Source organism: Saccopteryx leptura, chromosome 12 (assembly GCF_036850995.1).
Source record: "Saccopteryx leptura isolate mSacLep1 chromosome 12, mSacLep1_pri_phased_curated, whole genome shotgun sequence".
NCBI classification, from domain to species: domain Eukaryota; kingdom Metazoa; phylum Chordata; class Mammalia; order Chiroptera; family Emballonuridae; genus Saccopteryx; species Saccopteryx leptura.
In genome coordinates this window covers 29,643,016-29,665,663 of record NC_089514.1, presented here as the reverse complement: position 1 = coordinate 29,665,663, position 22,648 = coordinate 29,643,016, and the positions used below count along the sequence as shown (strand labels likewise).

The window sequence follows — 22,648 nt, the reverse complement described above, 5'->3', positions numbered from 1 at the left end:
GCTATCACTAGTTATTATTATTTTAATATTGCTGTGTTAACTGTTATAAAAAAGAAATGTTTTATTAAAATTTGAAACCAGGCCCTGGCCAGTTGGCTCAGCGGTAGAGCGTCGGCCTGGCGTGCGGGGGACCCGGGTTCGATTCCCGGCCAGTGCACACAGGAGAAGTGCCCATTTGCTTCTCCACCGCCCCCCCTCCTTCCTCTCTGTCTCTCTCTTCCCCTCCCGCAGCCAAGGCTCCATTGGAGCAAAGATGGCCCGGGCGCTGGGGATGGCTCCTTGGCCTCTGCCCCAGGCGCTAGAGTGGCTCTGGTCGCGGCAGAGCGACGCTCCGGAGGGGCAGAGCATCGCCCCCTGGTGGGCAGAGCATCGCCCCTGGTGGGCGTGCCGGGTGGATCCCGGTCAGGCGCATGCGGGAGTCTGTCTGACTGTCTCTCCCCATTTCCAGCTTCAGAAAAAAAAAAAAAAAAGAAAGAAAAAAAAATTGAAACCAATTTATGTGACCTGGAAAACTAATCCCCTCCCTGTCCCAAAATACAATCCAACCACACTGGACTCCAGAGCTTCTACAGATTAGTATTAAAGGGTACCTCAGTGTCTCTATTTTAACTTTTATTCATTATATAGTGAAATTAAATGATTTTCTATTTCTGTATTTACTGGTTGCATTTCCTCTCTTGAAAATTATTTGTGTCCTTTAACTATTTAATTATTAGAAGCTTGATATTTTCTCATCCATTTTATTGTCCTTATGTACTACAGAAATTAACCCAATGTCCCTTATGTTTGATGAAAACATTTCCCTAATGTATTTCTCTTTATTTTGATTATTATTTTTCATTACGCGGAATTTTGCTAAATTTTCTCTTAGTATATCGGCTAATTTCTATCTTGTGATATCTTTAGTCACTCTAAAACTTGGAATATCATCATCCCACCAATGATCTGAACAGAAATTAAAAATAATCTAGAACTTTTTTGATGGGTACACAAAGAGAAGAACTGTGGAAATGCCTGAAGCATTAGAGACAATCTGGTGTTTTCTTCTATTATTAGTGTAGGCCAGTTATCTACAAAGTAGGTCCATAAAAAATATAAGTGTGTATATCAATCTGATATGGAACATGTCTTAATAATTCATAGAACATTATACTAATTAATTTAAGACACCATTCTTTAATTACAAGTTTCTATTTATTGGATCCCACGTTTTCCTAAATACATCAATTACAATAGTCATGTTACTCAGAATTTGAGTCACACAAGCCAAGCTAACACAAGCCACATAGGTAATATAGGAAGTGAACATCCTGTATTTTCCACAGAAATCATCAGATTTTTGGCATTGCAATACTCTGTTTTTGTTTTTGTTTTTTTTTAATTTTGGGTCTTTAAATAAATTTAGGAGAAGATACACTGGTTTAAAGGAAATCTGTTTATTTATTTACCGGGTTTCCTTTTGGTCCTCGCTCACCTTTGATACCTGGGTTTCCATGGGTACCCTGACAGCAAAGGGAAAAAAGGTTAGATTGAGCAGTCATTCTATTAGTTTTCTATAGCTGACAATAAATTCTGATCAGCTTCATCTCCTAAAATGAGGGAAGACTGTAAAAAAACAAAACAAAACAAAAAAAACTTTACCTACCAAGAAGAGAGTCCACTCTTATTCTCTCCTTTTTTTACACATCAGGAAGGCTACCTTGTCTTGAATAGGCAGATTTTCTATCAGGTGTCCCCAAACTACGGCCTATGGACGCATGTGACCCCCTGAGGCCATTTATCCACCGCCCTTCTCCCCCCACCCCCCGCACTTCCAGAAGGGGCACCTCTTTCATTGGTGGTCAGTGAGAGGAGAGCTGTATGTAGCGGCCCTCCAACGGTCTGAGGGACAGTGAACTGGCCCCCTGTGTAAAAAGTTTGGGGACCCCTGCGAATCATCCAAAAGAGGATAATGTCTCTCCCTCCTTGATATCCAAGGGGCATTCTCAAAAAATGGAAGAAGGTCATTCTCCAAATCCTATTCCAGAAAGGTGCTTCATTTTCCTGTTCTCAAACCATCAAAAAGCTCACTTTTCTGAGAACTGGTTTTGAGGGCAGCCAATAAATATTATATAACATAGTTGTATGGCTATCCTTATGAAAACATGAGACCATCTCTTCTAATAATGTTGATAGACTAACATTGTCAGCAATTGCAAGTTTTGTTACTGTTTATTCTAAAACATAATTGAATATCATAAGCAAACCTTCCACTGATAATCCTCTAGTGTAATAAGTATAAACAAAGACTTTATAGGAAGAGAAGTTTAAGCCTTTTCTTCAGCTAAAGTCAGCTTTCACTGGCTGCCTCATTATCATGTAATGTGCCACCAAACTTTGTATTTTTAAGAAAAGAAGACAAACATCCCCACTTTCTAATGCCTTGATTGGTAGGAAGGGTTAGAAAAGTATAGGTTCTGGACTCAAGTCTCAAGGTAAAACGTGTCATAGTCTCAGAAGTTCACAGTACACATTTCACTTCCCATCTCCCACATATAAAGATTAGTTCAAAATTTTTTAAAAAATTTTTATTTAGTGATTTCTAGAGAGAGGAGAGAGAGAGAGAGAAAGAGAAAGGGGAGATGGAGGAGCAGGAAGCCTCAACTCATTGTAGTTGCTTCTTGTATGTGTCTTGACCAGGCAAGCACAGGGTTTTGAACCGGTGACCTCAGCATTCTAGGTCAACGCTTTATCCACTGCGCCACCACAGGTCAGGCAGTTCAAAACTTTTATCCATGCATTTTTGTAAAATATCTCCACTGTGCTTCTGCACACTAAAGTTTGGAAGAATGTAAATAAATGAAATACTGACAAAGCAGCATGGATGCTTTCTGATGATCTAGTTAGAAACATGGTCAGCATCCTCAGTTATGCTATCACTCCAGATCACAGAATTCAGTCTAATCCCCAAGGGCTCCGGACCAGACTTTCCTCCAAGCAAGACCACGTGCTATTGCTCTTGTTACCTTTGGGAGAGGTCTGTGTCACTGGTTTCTAGATGGAGCACATAAAGCTCTGCCTAAAACACTGAGGATTTGGATGATATCTTTCTATATTGAAAAATTCTGGCCCCAATTGCCACATAAAAAGTGATGCTGAAATAACCTTTGTGGGAACAGTTTTATCATTTTAAACCATGTTTGTACAGGTCAGCAAAATCCCAGATGTATTCCTAAGAACAGAAGGTATTCCTTTAGGAATAAAAGAGAGAAAGAGCATTTCTTTTTTTGCTGCTATTTACACGCAACTGCTTTTCAACAGCAGGAAATAGCCCTGGATTTTCAAGTGTGAGTAGAGTGATCATTGCTAAGACTTCCTGACTTGACCCTAAGTTTGAAGGAAAAATATACTCACCGGAGACCCTGGGTCACCTGGATCGCCCTTCTCACATTCACAAGTCTTACGTTCACACTGAATCAATAATAAAATACAATATTAACACATAGCGAAAGACAGCTTTCCAAATCTTCTTTCGGACACCACTAAATGGAACACTCTCTGAAAGAAATTTTACCTTGCCAGTTTACGGAGATTTTGTTCTTCCTATTAAATTCTAGGAAAACTCAGATTTAATAAGAACCAGCTAATAAAATATTATTAAATTTTGCCATAGTTAAATTAAAGAAACTTCTTATCCTACATCTATCACATCTAGTTGCTATTTCAAAAGGGGGAAGATAAACATTTTCAATGGACTCTTGGAATTTCTGCTGTTTCTTTTATATAACACATCAAAGTTCAGTAATATACAAATATCAAATACTCTTTTAGTCAGCAAAGAAAAACATTTGGCTTAAAACATATTTAATCAAATCTAAGGTGCACACTTTTCCTTATTATAACATCTCTGATATCAGAGCGAGCCCAAGCACGATGAAGTTGCTCTTTCCGGCATTTGCATTTCAAAACCTAGAGAATAAAATAGAAGAAAACTCTAGAGACGCTATGTGAGCGCTCTTAAGAAATGCTCTATCTCCAACGCTTCTGATGGAACAGAGACCGGTATTTTACAGAAAAACTAGTACATCAATGACTGCAACAAAAAGTGGTTCAGAAGATTCAGATTCTGAATGTGAAGAAGTTTTAGAAATAACCAATTTAGTTTGCTTATATTTTCTCATATGTGAGAAAATAGATATCTATATCTAAATCACTACAATCTATATATAATCCAAATATAAATAAATCTAAAAGGACTCTTCACATAAGATAAAATGAAAAAATTATAATTAATAAGGCACTGTATTATAGTTTAATCACCAGTGGGGTTTTTTTTTTTTAGTAATGGCACATAAAATAATGGTATATCTGATCATGTATAAGTCAATGAATTGTGCTCTGTAAAGTTTGGTTGAGTCCTATTATTTTATGCAATTATTATGTGTAAATATTTTATGTTAAATAAGCAGTTTATCAAACAAAGTTCAGATGTTCCAAACTCTTTACATTAAGAAGCACATGTTCAGGCCCTGGCCGGTTGGCTCAGTGGTGGAGCGTCGGCCTGGCGTGCAGGAGTCCCGGGTTCAATTCCCGGCCAGGGCACACAGGAGAAGCGCCCATCTGCTTCTCCACCCCTCCCCCTCTCCTTCCTCTCTGTCTCTCTCTTCTCCTCCCGCAGCCAAGGCTCCATTGGAGCAAAGTTGGCCCGGGCGCTGAGGATGGCTCTGTGGCCTCTGCCTCAGGCGCTAGAATGGCTCTGGTTGCAACAGAGCAACGCCCCAAAGGGGCAGAGCATCGCCCCCTGGTGGGCATGCCAGTGTATCCCTGTCGGGTGAATGCGGGAGTCTGTCTGACTGCCTCCCCGTTTCCAGCTTCGGAAAAATGCAAAAAAGAAAAAAAAAGAAGCACATGTTCAGTACTGAGTCCTCAGCAAGCTGATGGTCACCCATTGTGCTAAGTACGGTCCAATCAGTACTGGCCAGCTTCCTTGCTAGTTGGTCTGGTTGCCACCATCAGGAAGAAAGAGTTTAAAGTCAACCAGCAGGCAGCAGGGGGCGACTTTGAGCTCCTCTTAGTCAAGAACACTCTGCCAAACCCTGACCAAAGCCAGGCAGACCACCCAAAGAGGAGGATCCTGGTAGCTGGTGTCAGAGATATGCTTAGAATAAAGGAAGTCATACCAAACTAAGCAAAAACTGTGTCATTTGGTTATCATTAGTTCCTAAAGTCAGTTTGTAAAATCACATTACGGTTGTTGTTTTTCTCACTTTTCCAACTACAGAAGACAGGGTGGCCTAAAAGAAATCAGATGGTGACCTAGAAATAGAGTGGCTTCTTTTTAAGAATAGTTAAGCATTTTTATTTAGTCACACCTATCTTCTCATGTGAATTATAATGCTGATTTGATAATACGAGCTTTTAGATTAATTTATAGTAATCAAAGCAAGTGGTACTTACCTTCTTTTCAAATAAGACATCCTAGAAGGGAAAAAGGAATGAAACATTAACTCAATTCATGGTTCTGCTTCCAACTTCTCATTAGTCTTAATTATTCCCTATGGGATATGCAATTTTCAAGAATAGCAATTCAGCCTTTTTAACCTTGTGGAAGCAATGAAGCCAATCAGCCAACCACACAAGGAATACCCACAGGGGTCTCAAACTCAACTCAGCATGTGGGCCGCAGAGCAAGATTACAGCCGTTCGGCGGCGGGCCGCACTAGGTCTACAAGAGGCAACTGTTACGCAACACTTTTCAGTGTCACAAAACAACCAGAAACTGTAGTTCGTGGATTAGTCTGTGGGCCGCACAAAATTGTTCGGCGGGCCGCATGCGGCCCGTGGGCCGCCCACCAATTTTGTGCGGCCCACAGACTAATCAAACTTCATGGATTAATCTGTGGGCCAGTCTGTGGGCCGCACAAAATTGGTGGGCGGGCCACGAGTTTGAGACCCCTTCCCTATACTCTGAGCCATATAATAACAGGACATGAAGGGCACTAACATTAAAGTTATTCTGTTTTCTCTGCACTTTATTCTATTGCATCCTATGCTTATTTTGATTTCCTTTGTCAGCAGTATGATCTGACTACAAGCTTAATTTGGTTACAAGCTTAATCAGTCATAGGAAGAAATTTCTTACTTTTAGTTACAAAGACTTAGACAGAATAAATAATTGTGTATTTTTTCTTCTTTTATTTTTCCATATTTATATATGCACTCATTTGGAAACCTAGTTTTAGGGTTATAATTTCATGAACTATTAATGAGCCTTAGAAGACAATCAGGTTAAACCTCTCATTTTGCAATAAGGAAACTTAGTCTGCAGTGTTGTGACTTATCCAAGCTCACACACTTGAGCTGAGCTGCCTGACCAAGTTCAGTGCTACTTCATACTTAACCCACACAGAAATGAATTAGCCAGAATAATTTTCAAAATTACTTTAAATTCCGAATTTTAGAGAAACTCACAATCTAGTTTTTGTCCAATATCTATACCTCACCACCTTACTCCACACTCAGTGGGTATCATCTGACAAGTGTCCAGAAGGCCATGTCTGAAGTCAAACTCGGAAAAACTACCTATGTTTACAGATAGGATTATTGCTTTCTTAAGGTAGATATTATGTGTCAAAGTCATGCCTTATAACTGAATCAGAAGGAGTAACATACATACGATAAGATAAAAAGCGGAAATAAAACGCTCTAGAATATTTGTTGCAAGATATTAAAAGTGAAGAACGTAATGAGGCAGTTCAAGATAAATCAGCGTTGTACTTTTATGAGAGGACTCCACATCCCTGTAGTTTTGTTTTTACTTTATTATTATTAAATTTACTGAGATGACATTTGTTAATAAAATTAAAGTTTTCAGGTGTACAATTCTATAATATATTGTCTGTACACTGTACTGTGTGTTCACCGCCCCAAGTCAAGTCTCCTTCCATCACCGTTAACCCTCCCTTAACCCTCTTCTACCTCCTCCCACAACCCTCCTTTCCTTCTGGTGATCATCATGCTATTGTCTGTGTCTGAGTTGTTTTTTCCTTCTTAATCCCTTTACCTTTTCTCACCCAGCCCAGCAATCCCTCCATCTGATAGCTGTCAGCCAGCACTCTATAAGTCTGTTTCTATTTTGCTTGTTCACTTTGTTAATTGGATTGCACATATAAGTGAAATCATATGGTATCTATTGTTCTCTGACTGGCTTATTTCACTTAGCATAGTACTCTCCAGGTCCATCTATGCTATCACTAAGGGTAACATTTCCTTCTTTTTTATGACTGCATAGTATTCCATTGTGTAAAGGTACCACAGCTTTTTTATCCACTCATCTATTGATGGGCACTTGGGCTGCTTCCAAATCTTGACTATTATAAATAACACTGCAGTGAACATAGGGATGCATGTATTCTTTCCAATCAGTATTGTGGGATTCTTCAGATATTTTCCTAGAAATAAAACCTCTGGATCATAAGGCAGTTTTATTTTTCATTTTTTTGAGGATTTTTACTTTATTTATATTTCCCTACAAACCGATAATATAGATGGGAGATATAGCAAAATGCTTTAAGTGGCTCCATTTGGCAGGACGGAAAGTTAGGCTGGGCATTGAGTATCATCCAGGGTTTTAATTCTCTTTCTACCTTTAAGAACTGATGTGGCCTTGAGCAAGTCATGTACTCTTTCTAGTTCATTTTCCACATAAATAAAGTGAGAAAGATTGACCACAAAATTTTGGGAGCTATAAAACTCTGTCTACCAACCCTATACACAATTTAGTGTTTCACCTATGGTCTTTTTCCCCCTTTCTTCACTCACTCCCTGCCAACCCAATGATTTTAAATTACTAACCAGTGTAAATCCAGGCTGAAAGCAGAAGTCCTAAAGATGAGTCATTAAGACCTAGCAGGTCACGTGGAGAAGTGGAAACCCAGGTGCGATGGCAGTCTCAGTGTAAGATGGCATTACGCCTCTCCGGGTTATTTGACCGTGCCTAGAAAGCTGCTGTGTATGCTTAGGTTGTCCAGGAAAAGGCCTTGTTTCCACCCGTTATCCTAACCTTTCCAGACATAACCTACGGAAATTCTTGTACTTGTACATTTCGGCAATCAATATTTTTAGCAGTAAAAAATTGGAAATGATTAAAATATCCACCAACAGTATAATGGATGAATACGTGAAATAATTTGGCAGCTAGAAAAATGTATTATATCTACATATTTCAATGTAAAAAAAAAAATTTCCAAGAACATCGAATGAAAAAGCAATGTGATCCAAATTATGGAAATATTTAAAACATGTCATAAACTTGGTTTTTTTCTGGGAGGGAGAGAGGGAAAAGGAATTTGAAAGGAATTCAAGAGAGACAATAAGACAACTAATAATAGAAGTGAAATTGGAATATTTGAGAATTAGTGAAATGAAGAACATTTCAATATTTTGTTACTTTACAGTCATTTTACAATAAGCAATGTCCATATCAATTTTACACTCATGAGTTTAGCTGCGACTGTGCCTGATGTGTAATTTTACAATTTTCTAGCTCTTCCTTTAAAAATTCAACTTCCACTTTGCCATAGTACTGTCTAAAAATATGTGCCGTGAGGATTAAAACCATAACAACACTAATTATTTTTGGAACTCATTTGATATTTTGTGTGTTGGAATTTATATTTCTATGGGAACATAAATGGACCCAAAATTGCACAATAGATAAGATTGTTTCAAACAATGAACAAAGCTCCATCCTTAAGGGCATACAAAGTCTTAAGCCCCAGTGACAGAAAACAGACAGCTCATAGCAAGCAGCGTGGGAAGGAGCTCTAGCTTGGAAGGGAGGCAATAACTAGATCGTTTCTTGGAATAGGTGGATTTCCTGGACAATTTTGAAGGGAGGAATGCAAAGGGCCAGCTCTCTGATGGAATGTTGTTCTATATGTCAAAGTTTATGAGGAAAAAAGTCACAAAGACTAGTGTGGGCCATAAGACAAAAGAAGCAGTGAGAAAGGACATTTGAGAGGCGCGGACAGAGGAACCCACATGGACAGAGCAGAGACCTTGGGTCTTAGTGGCAGCTCTTGGGCTGAATGGCAGAATAGAGGGAGAAGATGGTCAACACCAGAGGGACGGGCATGTTCAGTTAAGGTCTAGGTGGATACTGTATTTTAAATAAAAAGGATAAATAGATAAAGGCCCTCGCTATAGCCAAAGAAGGTGCATTTTATTCTTGGAGCCAGAGTTTCATGATGGCACAAATGTGTAAGAAGGATAGAACAGAATTGCCAGTTTGGTGAATAACAGTGAGGTCAATGCTGTAAAAAGGAAAGAGAGGAGCCCTGGCCGGTTGGCTCAACGGTAGAGCGTCGGCCTAGCGTGCAGAGGACCCAGGTTCGATTCCCGGCCAGGGCACACAGGAGAAGCGCCCATTTGCTCCTCCACCCCTCCACTGCGCTTTCCTCTCTGTCTCTCTCTTCCCCTCCCGCAGCCAAGGCTCCATTGGAGCAAGAATGGCCCGGGCACTGGGGATGGCTCTGTGGCCGCTGCCTCAGGTGCTAGAATGGCTCTGGTTGCAACATGGCGACGCCCAGGATGGGCAGAGCATCGCACCCTGGTGGGCAGAGCATCACCCCATGGTGAGCGTGCGGGGTGGATCCCGGTCGGGCGCATGCGGGAGTCTGTCTGACTGTCTCTCCCTGTTTCCAGCTTCAGAAAAATGGAAAAAAAAAAAAAAAAAAAAAAGGAAAGAGAGGAAATACGAGGAAGCTGTCAGAGTTATACAGCATGACGGCAAATGGGATGAAAATAACTTAGCAGGCAAGGATTACAAACTCTATGACAAAAACAATTGCAGCTTTAACAAGATACAAAAATCTTAAACAGACAATAGAAATAAGGCTCTAAAGAAAGGGAGCCTTGAAAAACTGGGAAGTGGGCTGTAATTAATAAATTAATAAAGCACAGGATTCTAAAAATGATGCAGCAATTATCAAGTTGATCTCTTTTTGGTATGTAAAGAGATACGCTAAAATGATGTTTTTCTTTTTTGTTTTTCTTTTTTTTTTAATTTTTTTTTCTGAAGCTGGAAACAGGGAGAGACAGTCAGACAGACTCCCGCATGCGCCTGACCGGGATCCACCCGGCACGCCCACCAGGGGGCGACGCTCTGCCCACCAGGGGGCGATGCTCTGCCCATCCTGGGCGTCGCCATGTTGCGACCAGAGCCACTCTAGCGCCTGAGGCAGAGGCCACAGAGCCATCCCCAGCGCCTGGGCCATCTTTGCTCTAATGGAGCCTTGGCTGCGGGAGGGGAAGAGAGAGACAGAGAGGAAGGAGTGGGGGGGGGGGGGGAGTGGAGAAGCAAATGGGCGCTTCTCTTATGTGCCCTGGCTGGGAATCGAACCCGGGTCCCCCACACGCCAGGCCAACGCTCTACCGCTGAGCCAACCGGCCAGGGCCTAAAATGATGTTTTTCTTAATAATCATCAGAGAAAAAGACCAATTTGTCACTACCTTTATTCCCATAAAGGTTTTTAAAAAATTTTAACATCAAAAGTGATTGAATAAAAAAAAAATTTCTTAATCTCCACACACTCATTTTTGCTCTTCTAAAGGACAAAGTAATATATCCAGGAGATTGGGTTGAGTTTCTTAGATTTCAATCTGTTATGTAAATTATAATAGGACAGAAAGAGGAACTATTTTTCAATTTAGAATTGTAAATCTCTCTTGGGTGATTTAGAACTGAAATGTTTTCATGGGGATTTTACATAACACTTCCTACTAGGGGTGTTAAGGATGCGCAAAAATTCCTTAATTCGTCTTGGCTCCTGCAAAATCTATTCATTGTGGACACTCGTGTCCATAAATTCAACTAAAGTCTGCTCTGCAATAAAAAGGAATAATATGTTGACACAAAAAAACAACCCAAATAAAGTTTAAAATCATTATGCTGGGAATACAAAGCCTGACAGAAAAAGGGAGCACACTGTATGAGTTTATTTATGTAAAATTCTAGAATATGTGCACTAATCTAGAGTGAGAAGTCAACATCAGTAGTAGCGCGGGGCAAGTGAAGGACGTATTGCAAAGGTCCATGAAAAAACTTAGGGGGTGGTTTCCTGGGTATATACATCTATCAAAACTTATGGAATTGTGGCCCTGGCCAGTTGGCTCAGTGGTAGAGCGTCGGCCTGGTGTGCAGAAGTCTCAGGTTTGATTCCCAGCCAGGGCACACAGGAGAAGCGCCCATCTGCTTCTCCACCCCTCCCCCTATCCTTCCTCTCTGTCTCTCTCTTCCCCTCCCGCAGCCAAGGCTCCATTGGAGCAAAGATGGCCCAGGCGCTGGGGATGGCTCCTTGGCCTCTGCCCCAGGCGCTAGAGTGGCTCTGGTTGCAACAGAGCGACGCCCCAGAGGGGCAGAGCATCGCTCCCTGGTGGGCAGAGCGTCGCCCCCTGGTGGGCATGCCAGGTGGATCCCGGTTGGGCGCATGCGGGAGTCTGTCTGACTGTCTCTCCCCGTTTCCAGCTTCAGAAAAATACAAAAAAAAAAAAAACAAAAAAAAAACTTATGGAATTGTGTACTTTAAGTAAATGCAGTTTTGTTCAGAAATTATAGCTAATTAACTTATTTTTAAAAGTCAACTAAATAATTATTTCAAAATAAAATGTTAAAATATTTGCCCTGGCTGGCAGGTCAGTGGATAGAGCATTGGCCTGGAGTATGGATGTCCCAGGTTTGATTCCCAGTCAGGGCACACAGGAGAAGTGGCTATCTGCTTCTCACCTCCTCCCTCTTCCCCTTCTCTCCCTCTTCCCCTCTCACAGCCAGTGCCTCAATTGGTCTGAGTAGGACCCCAAGTGCAAAGAATAGTTCGGTTGGTCTGAGTGTGTCAGCCTCAGGTGCTAAAAATAGCTTGGTACTCAAGCATCAGCCCCAGATGGGGTTGCTGGGTGAATCCTGGTTGGGGTGCATCTGGGAGTTTGCTTCACTATCTCCCCTCCTCTCACCCTCCAAAAAAAAGGGGGGTTAAAAAAGTTAACTAGTGATGTAATAGAAATAAATTAGAGAAGGAATTTTTCCAATGGTCTGATGAAAAGTCAAGTGCTTCCTCCTTGAAGTGGCAATCCGCAACATTGACCCTTGGTGTATCTTTATTTGAAGAGCCCGATAAGCCCTTTGGATTCTGGAAGTGTTTGGAAAGCAGCATCTCCTTCCAAGTAGGGGCTTGTTCACAGAGCTGCCATCTGAACAAACAAGCTGAAATCACAGGATGCTAAGGAAGAGCAGAGTCATTAGGATGCTTGGTCATTTTGGGGTTTCCCCAGAAACGAGCAAACAGTCTTACTTCCAGTCGACTGCCAAGAGCCCGTGTCCTCAGTTGTACAGGAGCTCTTGGCAAGGGTGTGTCTGGAGGGAGTACAAATCTCCTGAGCCTTCACATCTGGCCAAAACAAGGAGCTCCTGTCCTGCATCTTCTACATACAGTCAGCAACAGGCAACTCATTACCCACCCCGGGATTCTCTCCTGCACATGCTAGGACCCTCTGCTTTCAGGGCCTTGGTGAGGACTCCCGAAATTACAGCACAGGCTGTAAATGACTAGGCAGTTAGCCAAGCACCCTGCACAGTTCTCACTCACAAAAGAGATGCTCAGAGTAACATTAACCCCTGCTCTTCTTTTCTCAGTAAAACTTTACAGACTAAGCACGCAAACTCTGGGGTCTTTTTCTGGCCTTAAATTTTCAATTATAAAATGATAATACTAACAGTACCTACATCACAAGATTATTGTAAGCATGGAATGAAATAAAATATGTTTAGTGCTCAGAACAATGCCTGATACACAGAGCACTCTAGACATGATAATTAGTATTTCAATAAGACGAACTCAGGGTCTCTGCTGACAGCAACTGGGTAAGAATTAAGAGTAATGTTGGAGAAAAGATTGGGGGGAGGGACAAAGCAGTAAACAATCTCTGAAACGAAGCCTGAGATTTTTTCCAACCTGCAGAAAACAGCCATATAAAATGCTCAGTACCTAAAGGACACATTTGTCTTGCTCTCAAAAAGCTTAGAGTCACACAACAGCATAGTGACCACCAGAGAGAAAGGGGGTGGGGAGAGCTAGAAGAGGATAAAGTGGAGTTTAAATGGTGATGGAAGGAGACTTGACTTGGGGTGGTAAACACACAATACTGTATAAGGATGATGTATTATGGAATTGTACGCCTGAAACCTAAATAATTTTATTAACCAATGTCGTGCCAGTAAATTCATTGAAAAACAGAAATAAAAGAAAATCAATAATTTTAAGAAAATCAATTTTTAACACAATGAATGACTCAACCACTTTTTCTCCAGGAGTGTTTTCCTTGAGAAACATATATTACGAAGAAAGATTTTGTTTTGATTGCTCTGCCTTGTGTTTCACCAAGCCGCGAGGAAAAGTTCTTAACACAGCTAACCAACCAATAAAGACAAAAACATTGACACAGCCAATCAGACCAGGCGAGGGGGACTCCTTGATCTGATGGGAGAAACTGTTGGGTGACTGCAGTTGTGGGTGATTTTACATTGGGTGGCCTTATTAGCACCTAGCACCTAAGAAACAATCAGACAGTTTTTTTTTAAAGAAATTGAAAGTCTATGAACTCTGTTTGAGCATAATATGGCAATATGTGATACAAAGTCAAAAATATCTTTGCACACATAAAAAGGGAAAAAGATCGATTTAAAGCAGACTACAAGTTGACTGCAAATTGCACACAAGTCAGCAGTGTTCAATGAGCCCAGGATGTATAAACAGGAGTCTGAAGTGTATTATTGGAAAGTATTCCTTCCCAACTCCTCAGCATAGGCTAGGGATAAAGTTAGGAATGCAATTCTAGAGAATGAGCCTAATACTTCTCCAGTTTTTCTGGTGTAAACTCTCCAGGAAGTAGCAAGGGACTTTGAAAAGAGTTGGCTTTCCATTTCTAAGGTGGGTTCTTTTTTCCTTTCATTTTTTTGACCCAGTATCTATTTTTACAGAATTTATAATAAAAATATTAAGAAATATCATATATATATATATATATATATATATATATATATATATATATCCAAATCATTAGATACCTACCAGGCGATCCTGAATTTTATCTACAAGGGCTGGATCACTCAATAGAAGAATGGGTTCACTAGATGATTCCCCAGATATCAAACGAAGTTTGGCTTCATTGACTACAGTAGAAAGTCCAATGGTGATAAATAATATTCCTGCAGCTCTGGCGTCTTCAGAAATACTTTGAACATCTGGATTCTTTGGATGGTCAATGCCATCAGTCATCAGCAAAGCAACTTTGACACTGTTTTTACGTCCTTCTTTCTTAAGTAGCCTAGTGGCATTGGAGATGGCAAAATAGGAGAAAGTACCTTGCCCAATGAAATTCATAGACTTGACCCTCTGCTTAAAAGTCTGTAGATCCTTCCAAGAAGAAAAGGGTGGATCAATTTGGACAGAGCTACTAAACTGAAGGGCTGCAAGTTTAATGTCGTATTTCAGGGAGTAAACTGGGGTCAATTGGAAAACATTGTCACTCAAGCTATCCACAAACTCTTTCTGTTTATCAAAGAGATCAATTTTAGAACTTTCAGAGCTGTCCACGATGAAGACAACATCTATGAAACAAGTGGAGTCTGAAATAGAACAAATCGGTTAGGCAAAATACTGGTATCTCCTCGTGAAATAGTATTGCATTAGGAAAGCCCTGAGGAGGTATGTTGTGTATGGTTGGTTTTTGAGAGGAGAGGGAAGTGAGAAAGAGAAGCACCTTATAGATAGGACTTAAGGTGTAAAGAACTACGCATTCTTTTCAAGTCTACACATTCTTTCTCTTTTGTAAACTCATGCAAATCAAAAGCAATAATTTAAAAAATTACAGCATATATTCTGAGCATCTTCCCAAAATAAAACCTGCTTAAAATGGGAGGAAAGAAGTGCATCGTAGTTTAAAAATTCAACAAACAGTGGGCAAAGTTGTCTAGAAGTAAATACTACTCCATCTATTTCGCAAGCTGTCTGTCATGTTGGTGAGACCCCAGCTTATTTTGGTGTTTTGTAGTTTTATTTATTTTGTTAACTATTTTTAATTAAGGGGGGAAATGGCTTATACACGTCACATTGCAGCAATGGTAAGGGAGAAAGAAACTTAAAAGCAGAGAATTTCAGATTGAATCTTAGGTCTCTCTTACTAGTTCATTTTCCTACAGCCTTGAATGTGCCTCTTAACCTCTCTGGGCCTTGACTGTTTATATGAAAGTGGCGATCTCTATTACTTCTTATAAGATTACAGTGAAGCTTAACTGCGATGATAAATGTCCAGGTACTTTAAAAACTCTAATGTTTTTATAGGTATGGCCTATAAGTATGTTAGGTGTATTATTATCATAATATAATAACATCAAAGTAGAATGTCACATATATGCATGTGTGTGTGTGTGTGTGTGTGTGTGTGTGTGGTTTGCTATTTACATCCAATGCTACTGGTAAAAATGCATATTTGTGTTTTAACAGGCTAAAACTAATCATTAAAAACGAAAACAAAACCTATTTTTTTTTTTTTACCCTGGAGATCATTTTTCCTTGCCAGTAAATTGGACCTGGATCCTTTCCGTCTTTGTCCACATATGGTTTGGCTCAGAAAAGCTGGCGAAAGCAGGAGATAGAAGACGAAGTTTCTGTTCCACATTTTGGTAGATGGTGAGAAATCATCTGCCTGTAGCACCTTTCATAGAAAAATTAATTATAAATACTTTAATAAAATATAATGTTTGCTATTTTAATCCCAATCCAGCAGAAATAAAAACTGGCGCATGGCTAGAGAAGAGTTTTCGTTCATATTAATAGAACACTATGCACATTGAGATTTTAAAAATTTCGAATCCAAATAAATCATGGCACCACAGCCAACATTTATTCGTGAATATTTCTATAAATTGAGGAGTTACATCTAAGTAGTGTGAATTTCCTATTTTATTATGGGAAGCTGGGAGTCGGGAGAGGCATTTAAAACATCTCAGTCCCATTCCATATGGTGACTATGGTTCGATCATAGGGTCTGCTTTGACGTTTCCACATCCAGACTGCTACATGGTCATTTCATTCATTTTCATTATAATTAAATCCTGACAATCCCAGTATTTTTACAGAGTTGTAGAGAATCATCACCATTTTAGTCTTACTATTTATACGCATAACTTCAGTGAGTTCAGAGGTCAAGTAAAAAATTAAGTTGCCCTTTTCTTTCCTTAGAATCCCATTCCTCTTTTATTCTCTTATTCCTGGAAACTGTATCTCCACCAGAATTCCAGGCTGGACCACATTGCTTATCCAGTACAGTAAATCAAAAGAATATGAGAGCAAAAATAGACTTGCTAAGCAACATTGTTCTACCAGCTAACGGACAGAAATAGGACTTGGAATCAGGAATCACCCCTTCTGAGCAGATATGTGAAACTATTTTACTGGGTAAATTAAGAATACAAAATTCAATCCTGGCCCAGGCCCTTTAGCTCAGTCGGTTAGAGCATCTTCCCAAAACAACAAGATTGTGAGTTCAATCCCTGGTCGGGGCACACATGGGAAGCTACCAGTGAATGCATGACTGAGTGGAACAACAAAGGAATGCTTCCTTTTCCCCTGCCCTCTCTCTGTCTCTCTAAAAATCAATCAATAAATAAAACATGAAGCCCTGGCTGGTTGAAGTGTCAGTTGGTTGAAGTGTCATCCCAAAGCGCAGAGGTTGCCAGTTTGATACCCAGTCAGGGTACATACAGGAACAACTTGATGTTCCTGTCTCTCTGTCTCTCTTTCCCTACCTCTCTCAAGGAAGGAAGGAAGGAAGGAAGGAAGGAAGGAAGGAAGGAAGGAAGGAAGGAAGGAAGGAAGGAAGGAAGGAAGGAAGGAAGGGAGGGAGGGAGGGAGGGAGGGAGGGAGGGAGGGAGGAAGGAAGGAAGGAAGGAAGGAAGGAAGGGAAGGAAAGGGAAGGGAAGAAAGGAAGGAAGGAAAGGAAAGGAAGGAAAGGAAAGGAAAGGAAAGGAAAGGAAAGGAAAGGAAAGGAAAGGAAAGGAAAGGAAAGGAAAGGAAAGGAAAGGAAAGGAAAGGAAAGGAAAGGAAAGGAAGGAGGGAGGGAGGGAGGGAGGGAGGGAGGAAGGAAGGAGCAATCCTGTATTAAAATCTTCAGCTATCTCCATCACTCAATATGCCCAGTTATACACCTAATGACTTTTTAAATTCACACACCTCCCTGGTAAGAAAAGACACAAGTGTGGATAGCTCCCTATACTCAATAATGGGAATAAGAAAGCTTATTTCGAATCAATGTTCTCCATGGTTTGGAAATGTTTGCCTGCTTAAACTATATTGACTTCAGAAGTTCTGGGAAAGGAATCACATTTTCCTTCTTTGGCACCTTGCCTTCAGGGAATGGGAGCTGGGAAATCGTGAACACGATTTTTCCAGACTGTGAGTAGGGAGAAGAAATATATGCAAAAGCGGTGAAAAATGAGATGGGTGACTGACTTCTTTCATACCTGCCAGATGGAGGACCTCCACAGGGAAGCAAAGCTGTTGGGTTGGGAATGAACCAATGAGTGGCTCCATGCCACAGTCTGTTTCTCAAATAGCATCATCTAGCAGGAACTTTATTAGGCTGAATTTGTATCAGTACGGACAAGCATCTCTGCTAGCAAGGACATCAAGAGCAACTGACCAAATGTCTCTTCAGACCACGTATGCTAAGATGTGAAGACAGGAGGGAGAGGGGAAGGGGGAGGGGGAGGGGCACAAAGAAAACTAGGTAGAAGGTGACGGAGGACAATCTGACTTTGGGTGATGGGTATGCAACATAATTGAAGGACAAGATAACCTGGACATGTTTTCTTTGAATATATGTACCCTGATTTATTGATGTCACCCCATTAAAATTAATAAAAATTTATTTATAAATTTTAAAAAAAGAACAAAAAATATTAAGTAATACCCTACAAAAAATAATAAAACTGTTATTTAAGGTAAAAAAAACCCCACAAGAATTGTCCTAAGGAAATAGAATACACAGAGGACATCCAGGGTCCTCTGGATGTAATCTCCTTGCTAACTGAAGAGAAGAATACAAAAGAATGTTCAAGTTAATTTCTGAAGATTAGTGTAAGGATAAGGCTATGTAGCAAAACATAGCTGCTATTGCATTTTCAGAGGGGGAAGAGGAATAGCATCATGTCCTGATATTACATGTGACTTTTCTCTTTCGTTGAGCATATACCAGAAAGAGCTTCTCAGCAGTTTTGTGAACAGGAGACTGAGACTTGACTTTCATTGAGAACTTTAATTTCATTGAGAACATTATTTGTACAAGCTACAGGATCAAGATGACTCTTCAAAAGCCTGAAGAAGGTGATAACCATGAGGGATCTTGAGAAGACAACCACTTTCTTCTCATTTGTAGGTCTCAATTTAGGCTTTGAAAATACTGGCTTTCAAGGCTCCATTGGAGCAAAGATGGCCCGGGCGCTGGGGATGGCTCCTTGGCCTCTGCCCCAGGCGCTAGAGTGGCTCTGGTCGCAATATGGCGACGCCCAGGATGGGCAGAGCATCGCCCCCTGGTGGGCAGAGCCTCGCCCCTGGTGGGCGTGCCGGGTGGATCCCGGTCGGGCGCATGCGGGAGTCTGTCTGACTGTCTCTCCCCCGTTTCCAGCTTCAGAAAAAAAAAAAAAAAAACAAAATGCTGGCTTTAAATAAAGACTTATCTTTTTTTCTAAAACTAAGCACCTGCTCATACAGTTTTCTTGACATGTAATTATAAGTTCCTACCTGAACCTCTGTATAGGCAACATTCACTAACACAACTTAATCATTAATAATAATCACAATATCTCATATTTTGTTACAATTCGTTCTAACCTTTTTTTTAAATTGATCTTTAAAAAGAGAGAGAGGGGAAGAAAGAGAGGGAAAGAAAAATATTGATTTGTTATTCCACTTATATATGCATTTATTGGTTGAGTCTTACATGTGCCCTGACTAGAGATTGAACCCACAACCTTGGTTTATGGGGACAATGCTCTAACCAACTGAGCACCTGGCCAGGACTAGCATTTATTATTTAGCTCTCCCAGAACAAAGCTTAGTACTCCTTTCTGTTTCTTTTTGATATTAGCAAGGGGACATACTTACATCTTTTTTCTTTCGTTAGTGTTTTTGTTTTCTTGCGTTCCTAAAATCTTTATTAGTTTGGCATCTCAAAAGCTCACCCATTTCTAATTAATTTACCATGTTTTATTTTGCCTCCATTTTAAATAATTCCACCTTTCTCTCATTTAAATATCACATACAAGTAAAATAGGTTTCAGGGGGAAAATGTCATTAGTTAAATGAAAGAAATATAAACCAAGTGCCATGTTTTTGCCTTTGTTGCGTAAAATTTATTTGGGGTAAACATCAGCATAAATAACTACAAGAGCCTATATTTTATGAGTTCTCATAGTGAAATGATCTTTGAGCAGAGTTTGCCAATTTTACTCACAGTGTTTGCATCTCATTTGTTTCTGTGTAAAGAAAAAATGATGGATAAATATACTGCTCACAAAAATTAGGGGATCAGGGAACGTGCAGATACTCCAGTACTTTCAGCCTTTTGTACAGTGCATTTTCACCAATGAAATAAAAGTTGGTTTTGCATCTCATTTGCATAATGGAACTTTCTTTGACTTATTGTTTACTTTTCTGATATTCTTGTTTAATAAAAAAAAAATCAAATGCTTCTTTTTTTTTACCACTTCAAATTCATTTTGAAATATCCCCTCATTTTTGTGAGCAGTAGTTTGTTCATATTGTCAAACTAGCCAAGTTTTAAAGTATTTTGCAGTTAATACTTAGTTATAAATTGAGAAAACAATGCCCCCAAAGATATTAACATCATTGTAGTGCTATGCAATTAGATTGTAAGTTTAAATTAATTTTAAAATAACTTTAAGATAAATTTTAAATTTCTACATTTTGAAATTCTATAATTATTCATCTTCTTTAATAACCAAAATAAAATAATAGCAGAGGATAAAGATTTTTGATAAGTTTCTTCACAGAGTAAGTATTTAAATGATTTAGTCTTCCACAGTTCCTCATGGTCCTCTCTGATTACAAGGGACTAAAACAAAGCAGTTATGTCTTACCTTACAAAGTCTGTCAAGCAGGAATTAGCGACTGAGTAAGCAAATGCCAACAGCAGGGACCATCGCTGGGGATGGAGTTGGCTATTGGATAGTTGTCTGCTCTGTGGGAAATAAAAATTGTCTTTGCTTTGGATCTTTTGCAATCTTTTTTTTTTTTTTTCATGTTTATTAGACTAAGTTAAAACAAGAGTGGTCAGGCATTTGGCCAAGGTGCAAGATTTGGGTGGGATCAGTAAGTGATTTAAAGGAACAGTGTCCTTTTGGACACAAGTCTCTGTTTTCCAGACAGTTTTAAAAACATCTTGAGCACACTTTTTATATTTTAGGCATTTATTGATAGCCTGTCTTTATTTCTCATGCTACATTCTTCACTTTCTATTTTTACATTTCTTTGCCTGGGGTAAGTACTCTGTTAGATACTGGTTCTGAACAACTCTGTGAAAGATTATAAAGGACTCCAGACATTAGTTTCTCAAGAGGCAATAATTATTGAAGCTGGATGATGAGTATATAGAAGCTTATTACTCTAGTCTTTCTACATCTGTGATTTTTGAAAGTTTTCATAATAAAAGATTTATAGAGTATATAGTGAGAGAGTGATCTAAAGTTAGTCCTTGGTTCTGTCTCTAACATTGGGACCTCAGTTTCTAATATAAGGAATTAAATTACAATAATTTCTTGTGAGGGTTCCGGGCCGGTTGGATCAGTGGTAGAGCATTGGCCCTGCGTGTAGATGTCCTGGGTTCACTTCCTGGTCAGGGGACACAGGAGTAGCAACCATCTACTTCTTCACCCCTCCCTCATCTCTCTCTTTCTCTCTCTCCCTCTCTCTCTCTCTCTCTCTCTCTCTCTCTCTCTCTCCCCCTCCCACAGCCATGGCTCAATTGGTTTGAGCACATTGCCCCTGGCACTGAGGATGGCTCCATGGAGCCTCTGCCTCAGGCACTAAAAGTAGCTCAGTTGTGAGCATGGCCCAAGATGGGCAGAGCATCTGCCCCAGAGGGGGTTACCAGGTGGATCCCAGTTGGTGCACATGCGGGAGTATGTCTCTCTATCTCCCCGCTCTCACTTGGAAAAGAGGGGGAAAAAAATTCTTGTAAGGGCTGAGTCACAGAATTTCCTGCAAAGAGTTAAGGCACTATAGACAGCTAGGAGCTTAGTTCACAAACCTTGATCTTTATTTTGTTGCCTAAGAAATACGGGGAGTTCTACTGCAGAAGTTCCCAGAAGCATCACAACCCCAGCTGCTCCTAGGAGACACCTGCTCCCACTGCCTTGAAAATGTCTCTAAGACACCATGCTGATGAGGCCTGTGCTACATCAGGAGAACTTGCAGAGGAGACATTTCTGCAAACAGAACTTCTCCCCCCACCTCCTACACACACTGCTACGTGACTAACTGCATGGACTTTTTCCTTTTTCTTTTATTTTGCCCCTTACATCGTTACTAACAATCCCTGAATCCTATAAAAACCAGCAGAACCAGTAGAGTGTTGAGGCAGTTCTTTTGGACAGGAGTCACCTGCCTTCTCAAGTTGCTGCAATTTTTTTTCAGTTTCATTTATTTATTGATTGATTGATTATTGGAATTTGCATACCTGATATGTAAGTCTTTATTTATTTAATTAATTAATTAAAATTTTATTAATTTTAATTTGTGTTAACAGGGATTCAAATGTCCCACTGAATATAACACCCTCATGCCCCTCACCGTGTCACTATTTACAACCCTTTTGAGCCCCTCCCACTAACTCCGCCCCCTTCCTTCTGGGATTTGCTGTCCTGTTATCTGTATCTCTGTTAAATATATATAATTTCACTAATCCCTTCACCTTCTCTAATCCCATCCCCTCACCCCCCTTCCCTCTGACAGCTGTCCCTCTGCTCCCTGTGACACCACCTCTGCCTCTATTCCATTCCTCAGTTCACTTTGTTCCTTAGATTCCACATATAAGTGAGATCATATGATATTTGTCTTTTTCTTTTGAGTTATTTCATTTAGCTTAATAGTCGCCAGGTCCATCCATGCTTTTGCAAAAGGTAAGATTTCCTTCTTTTTCATGTTCGTGTAGTTTTCCATTGTGTATATGTACCACTGCTTTTTAATCCACTGACGGACACTTGGGCTGTTTCCAGATGTTGGCTATTGTAAACAATGCTACAATAATCATGGAGGTGCATATCTTCTTTTGAAATAGTGATTTGGTATTCTTAGGATATATTCCTAAAAGTGGGTTAACTGGTCAAAAGGCAGCTCCATTTTTAATTTTTTGAGGAATCTCCATACTGTTTTTCACAGTGGCTGCACAAGTGTGCATTTCTACCAGCAGTGTGGGAGGATTCCCTTTTCTCCACACCCTCACTAGCACTTATTGTGTGTTCATTTGTTAATGAGCGCTATTCTGACAGGTGTGAGGTGGTATCTCATTGTGGTTTTAATTTGCATCTCTGTGATGA

The 22,648-nt window shown here is 40.1% G+C and overlaps 1 protein-coding gene across 1 annotated transcript in view; it reads right to left on the bottom strand.

Annotated features, from left to right (window-relative positions):
* COL28A1 (collagen type XXVIII alpha 1 chain) overlaps window positions 1-20,330 on the bottom strand; it is a 169,901-nt gene extending 149,571 nt beyond the window's left edge. Inside the window, exons 1-6 of the mRNA XM_066353840.1 lie at window positions 20,192-20,330; window positions 15,588-15,747; window positions 14,103-14,659; window positions 5,437-5,457; window positions 3,394-3,450; window positions 1,449-1,502 (exon numbers count right to left, since the gene is read on the bottom strand). Of these exons, the coding sequence (XP_066209937.1) occupies window positions 1,449-1,502; window positions 3,394-3,450; window positions 5,437-5,457; window positions 14,103-14,659; window positions 15,588-15,711 (813 nt within the window). The 5' untranslated portion in view covers window positions 15,712-15,747; window positions 20,192-20,330. The remainder of the gene's footprint in view (window positions 1-1,448; window positions 1,503-3,393; window positions 3,451-5,436; window positions 5,458-14,102; window positions 14,660-15,587; window positions 15,748-20,191) is intronic.
* Between the last annotated feature and the right edge of the window lie 2,318 nt (window positions 20,331-22,648).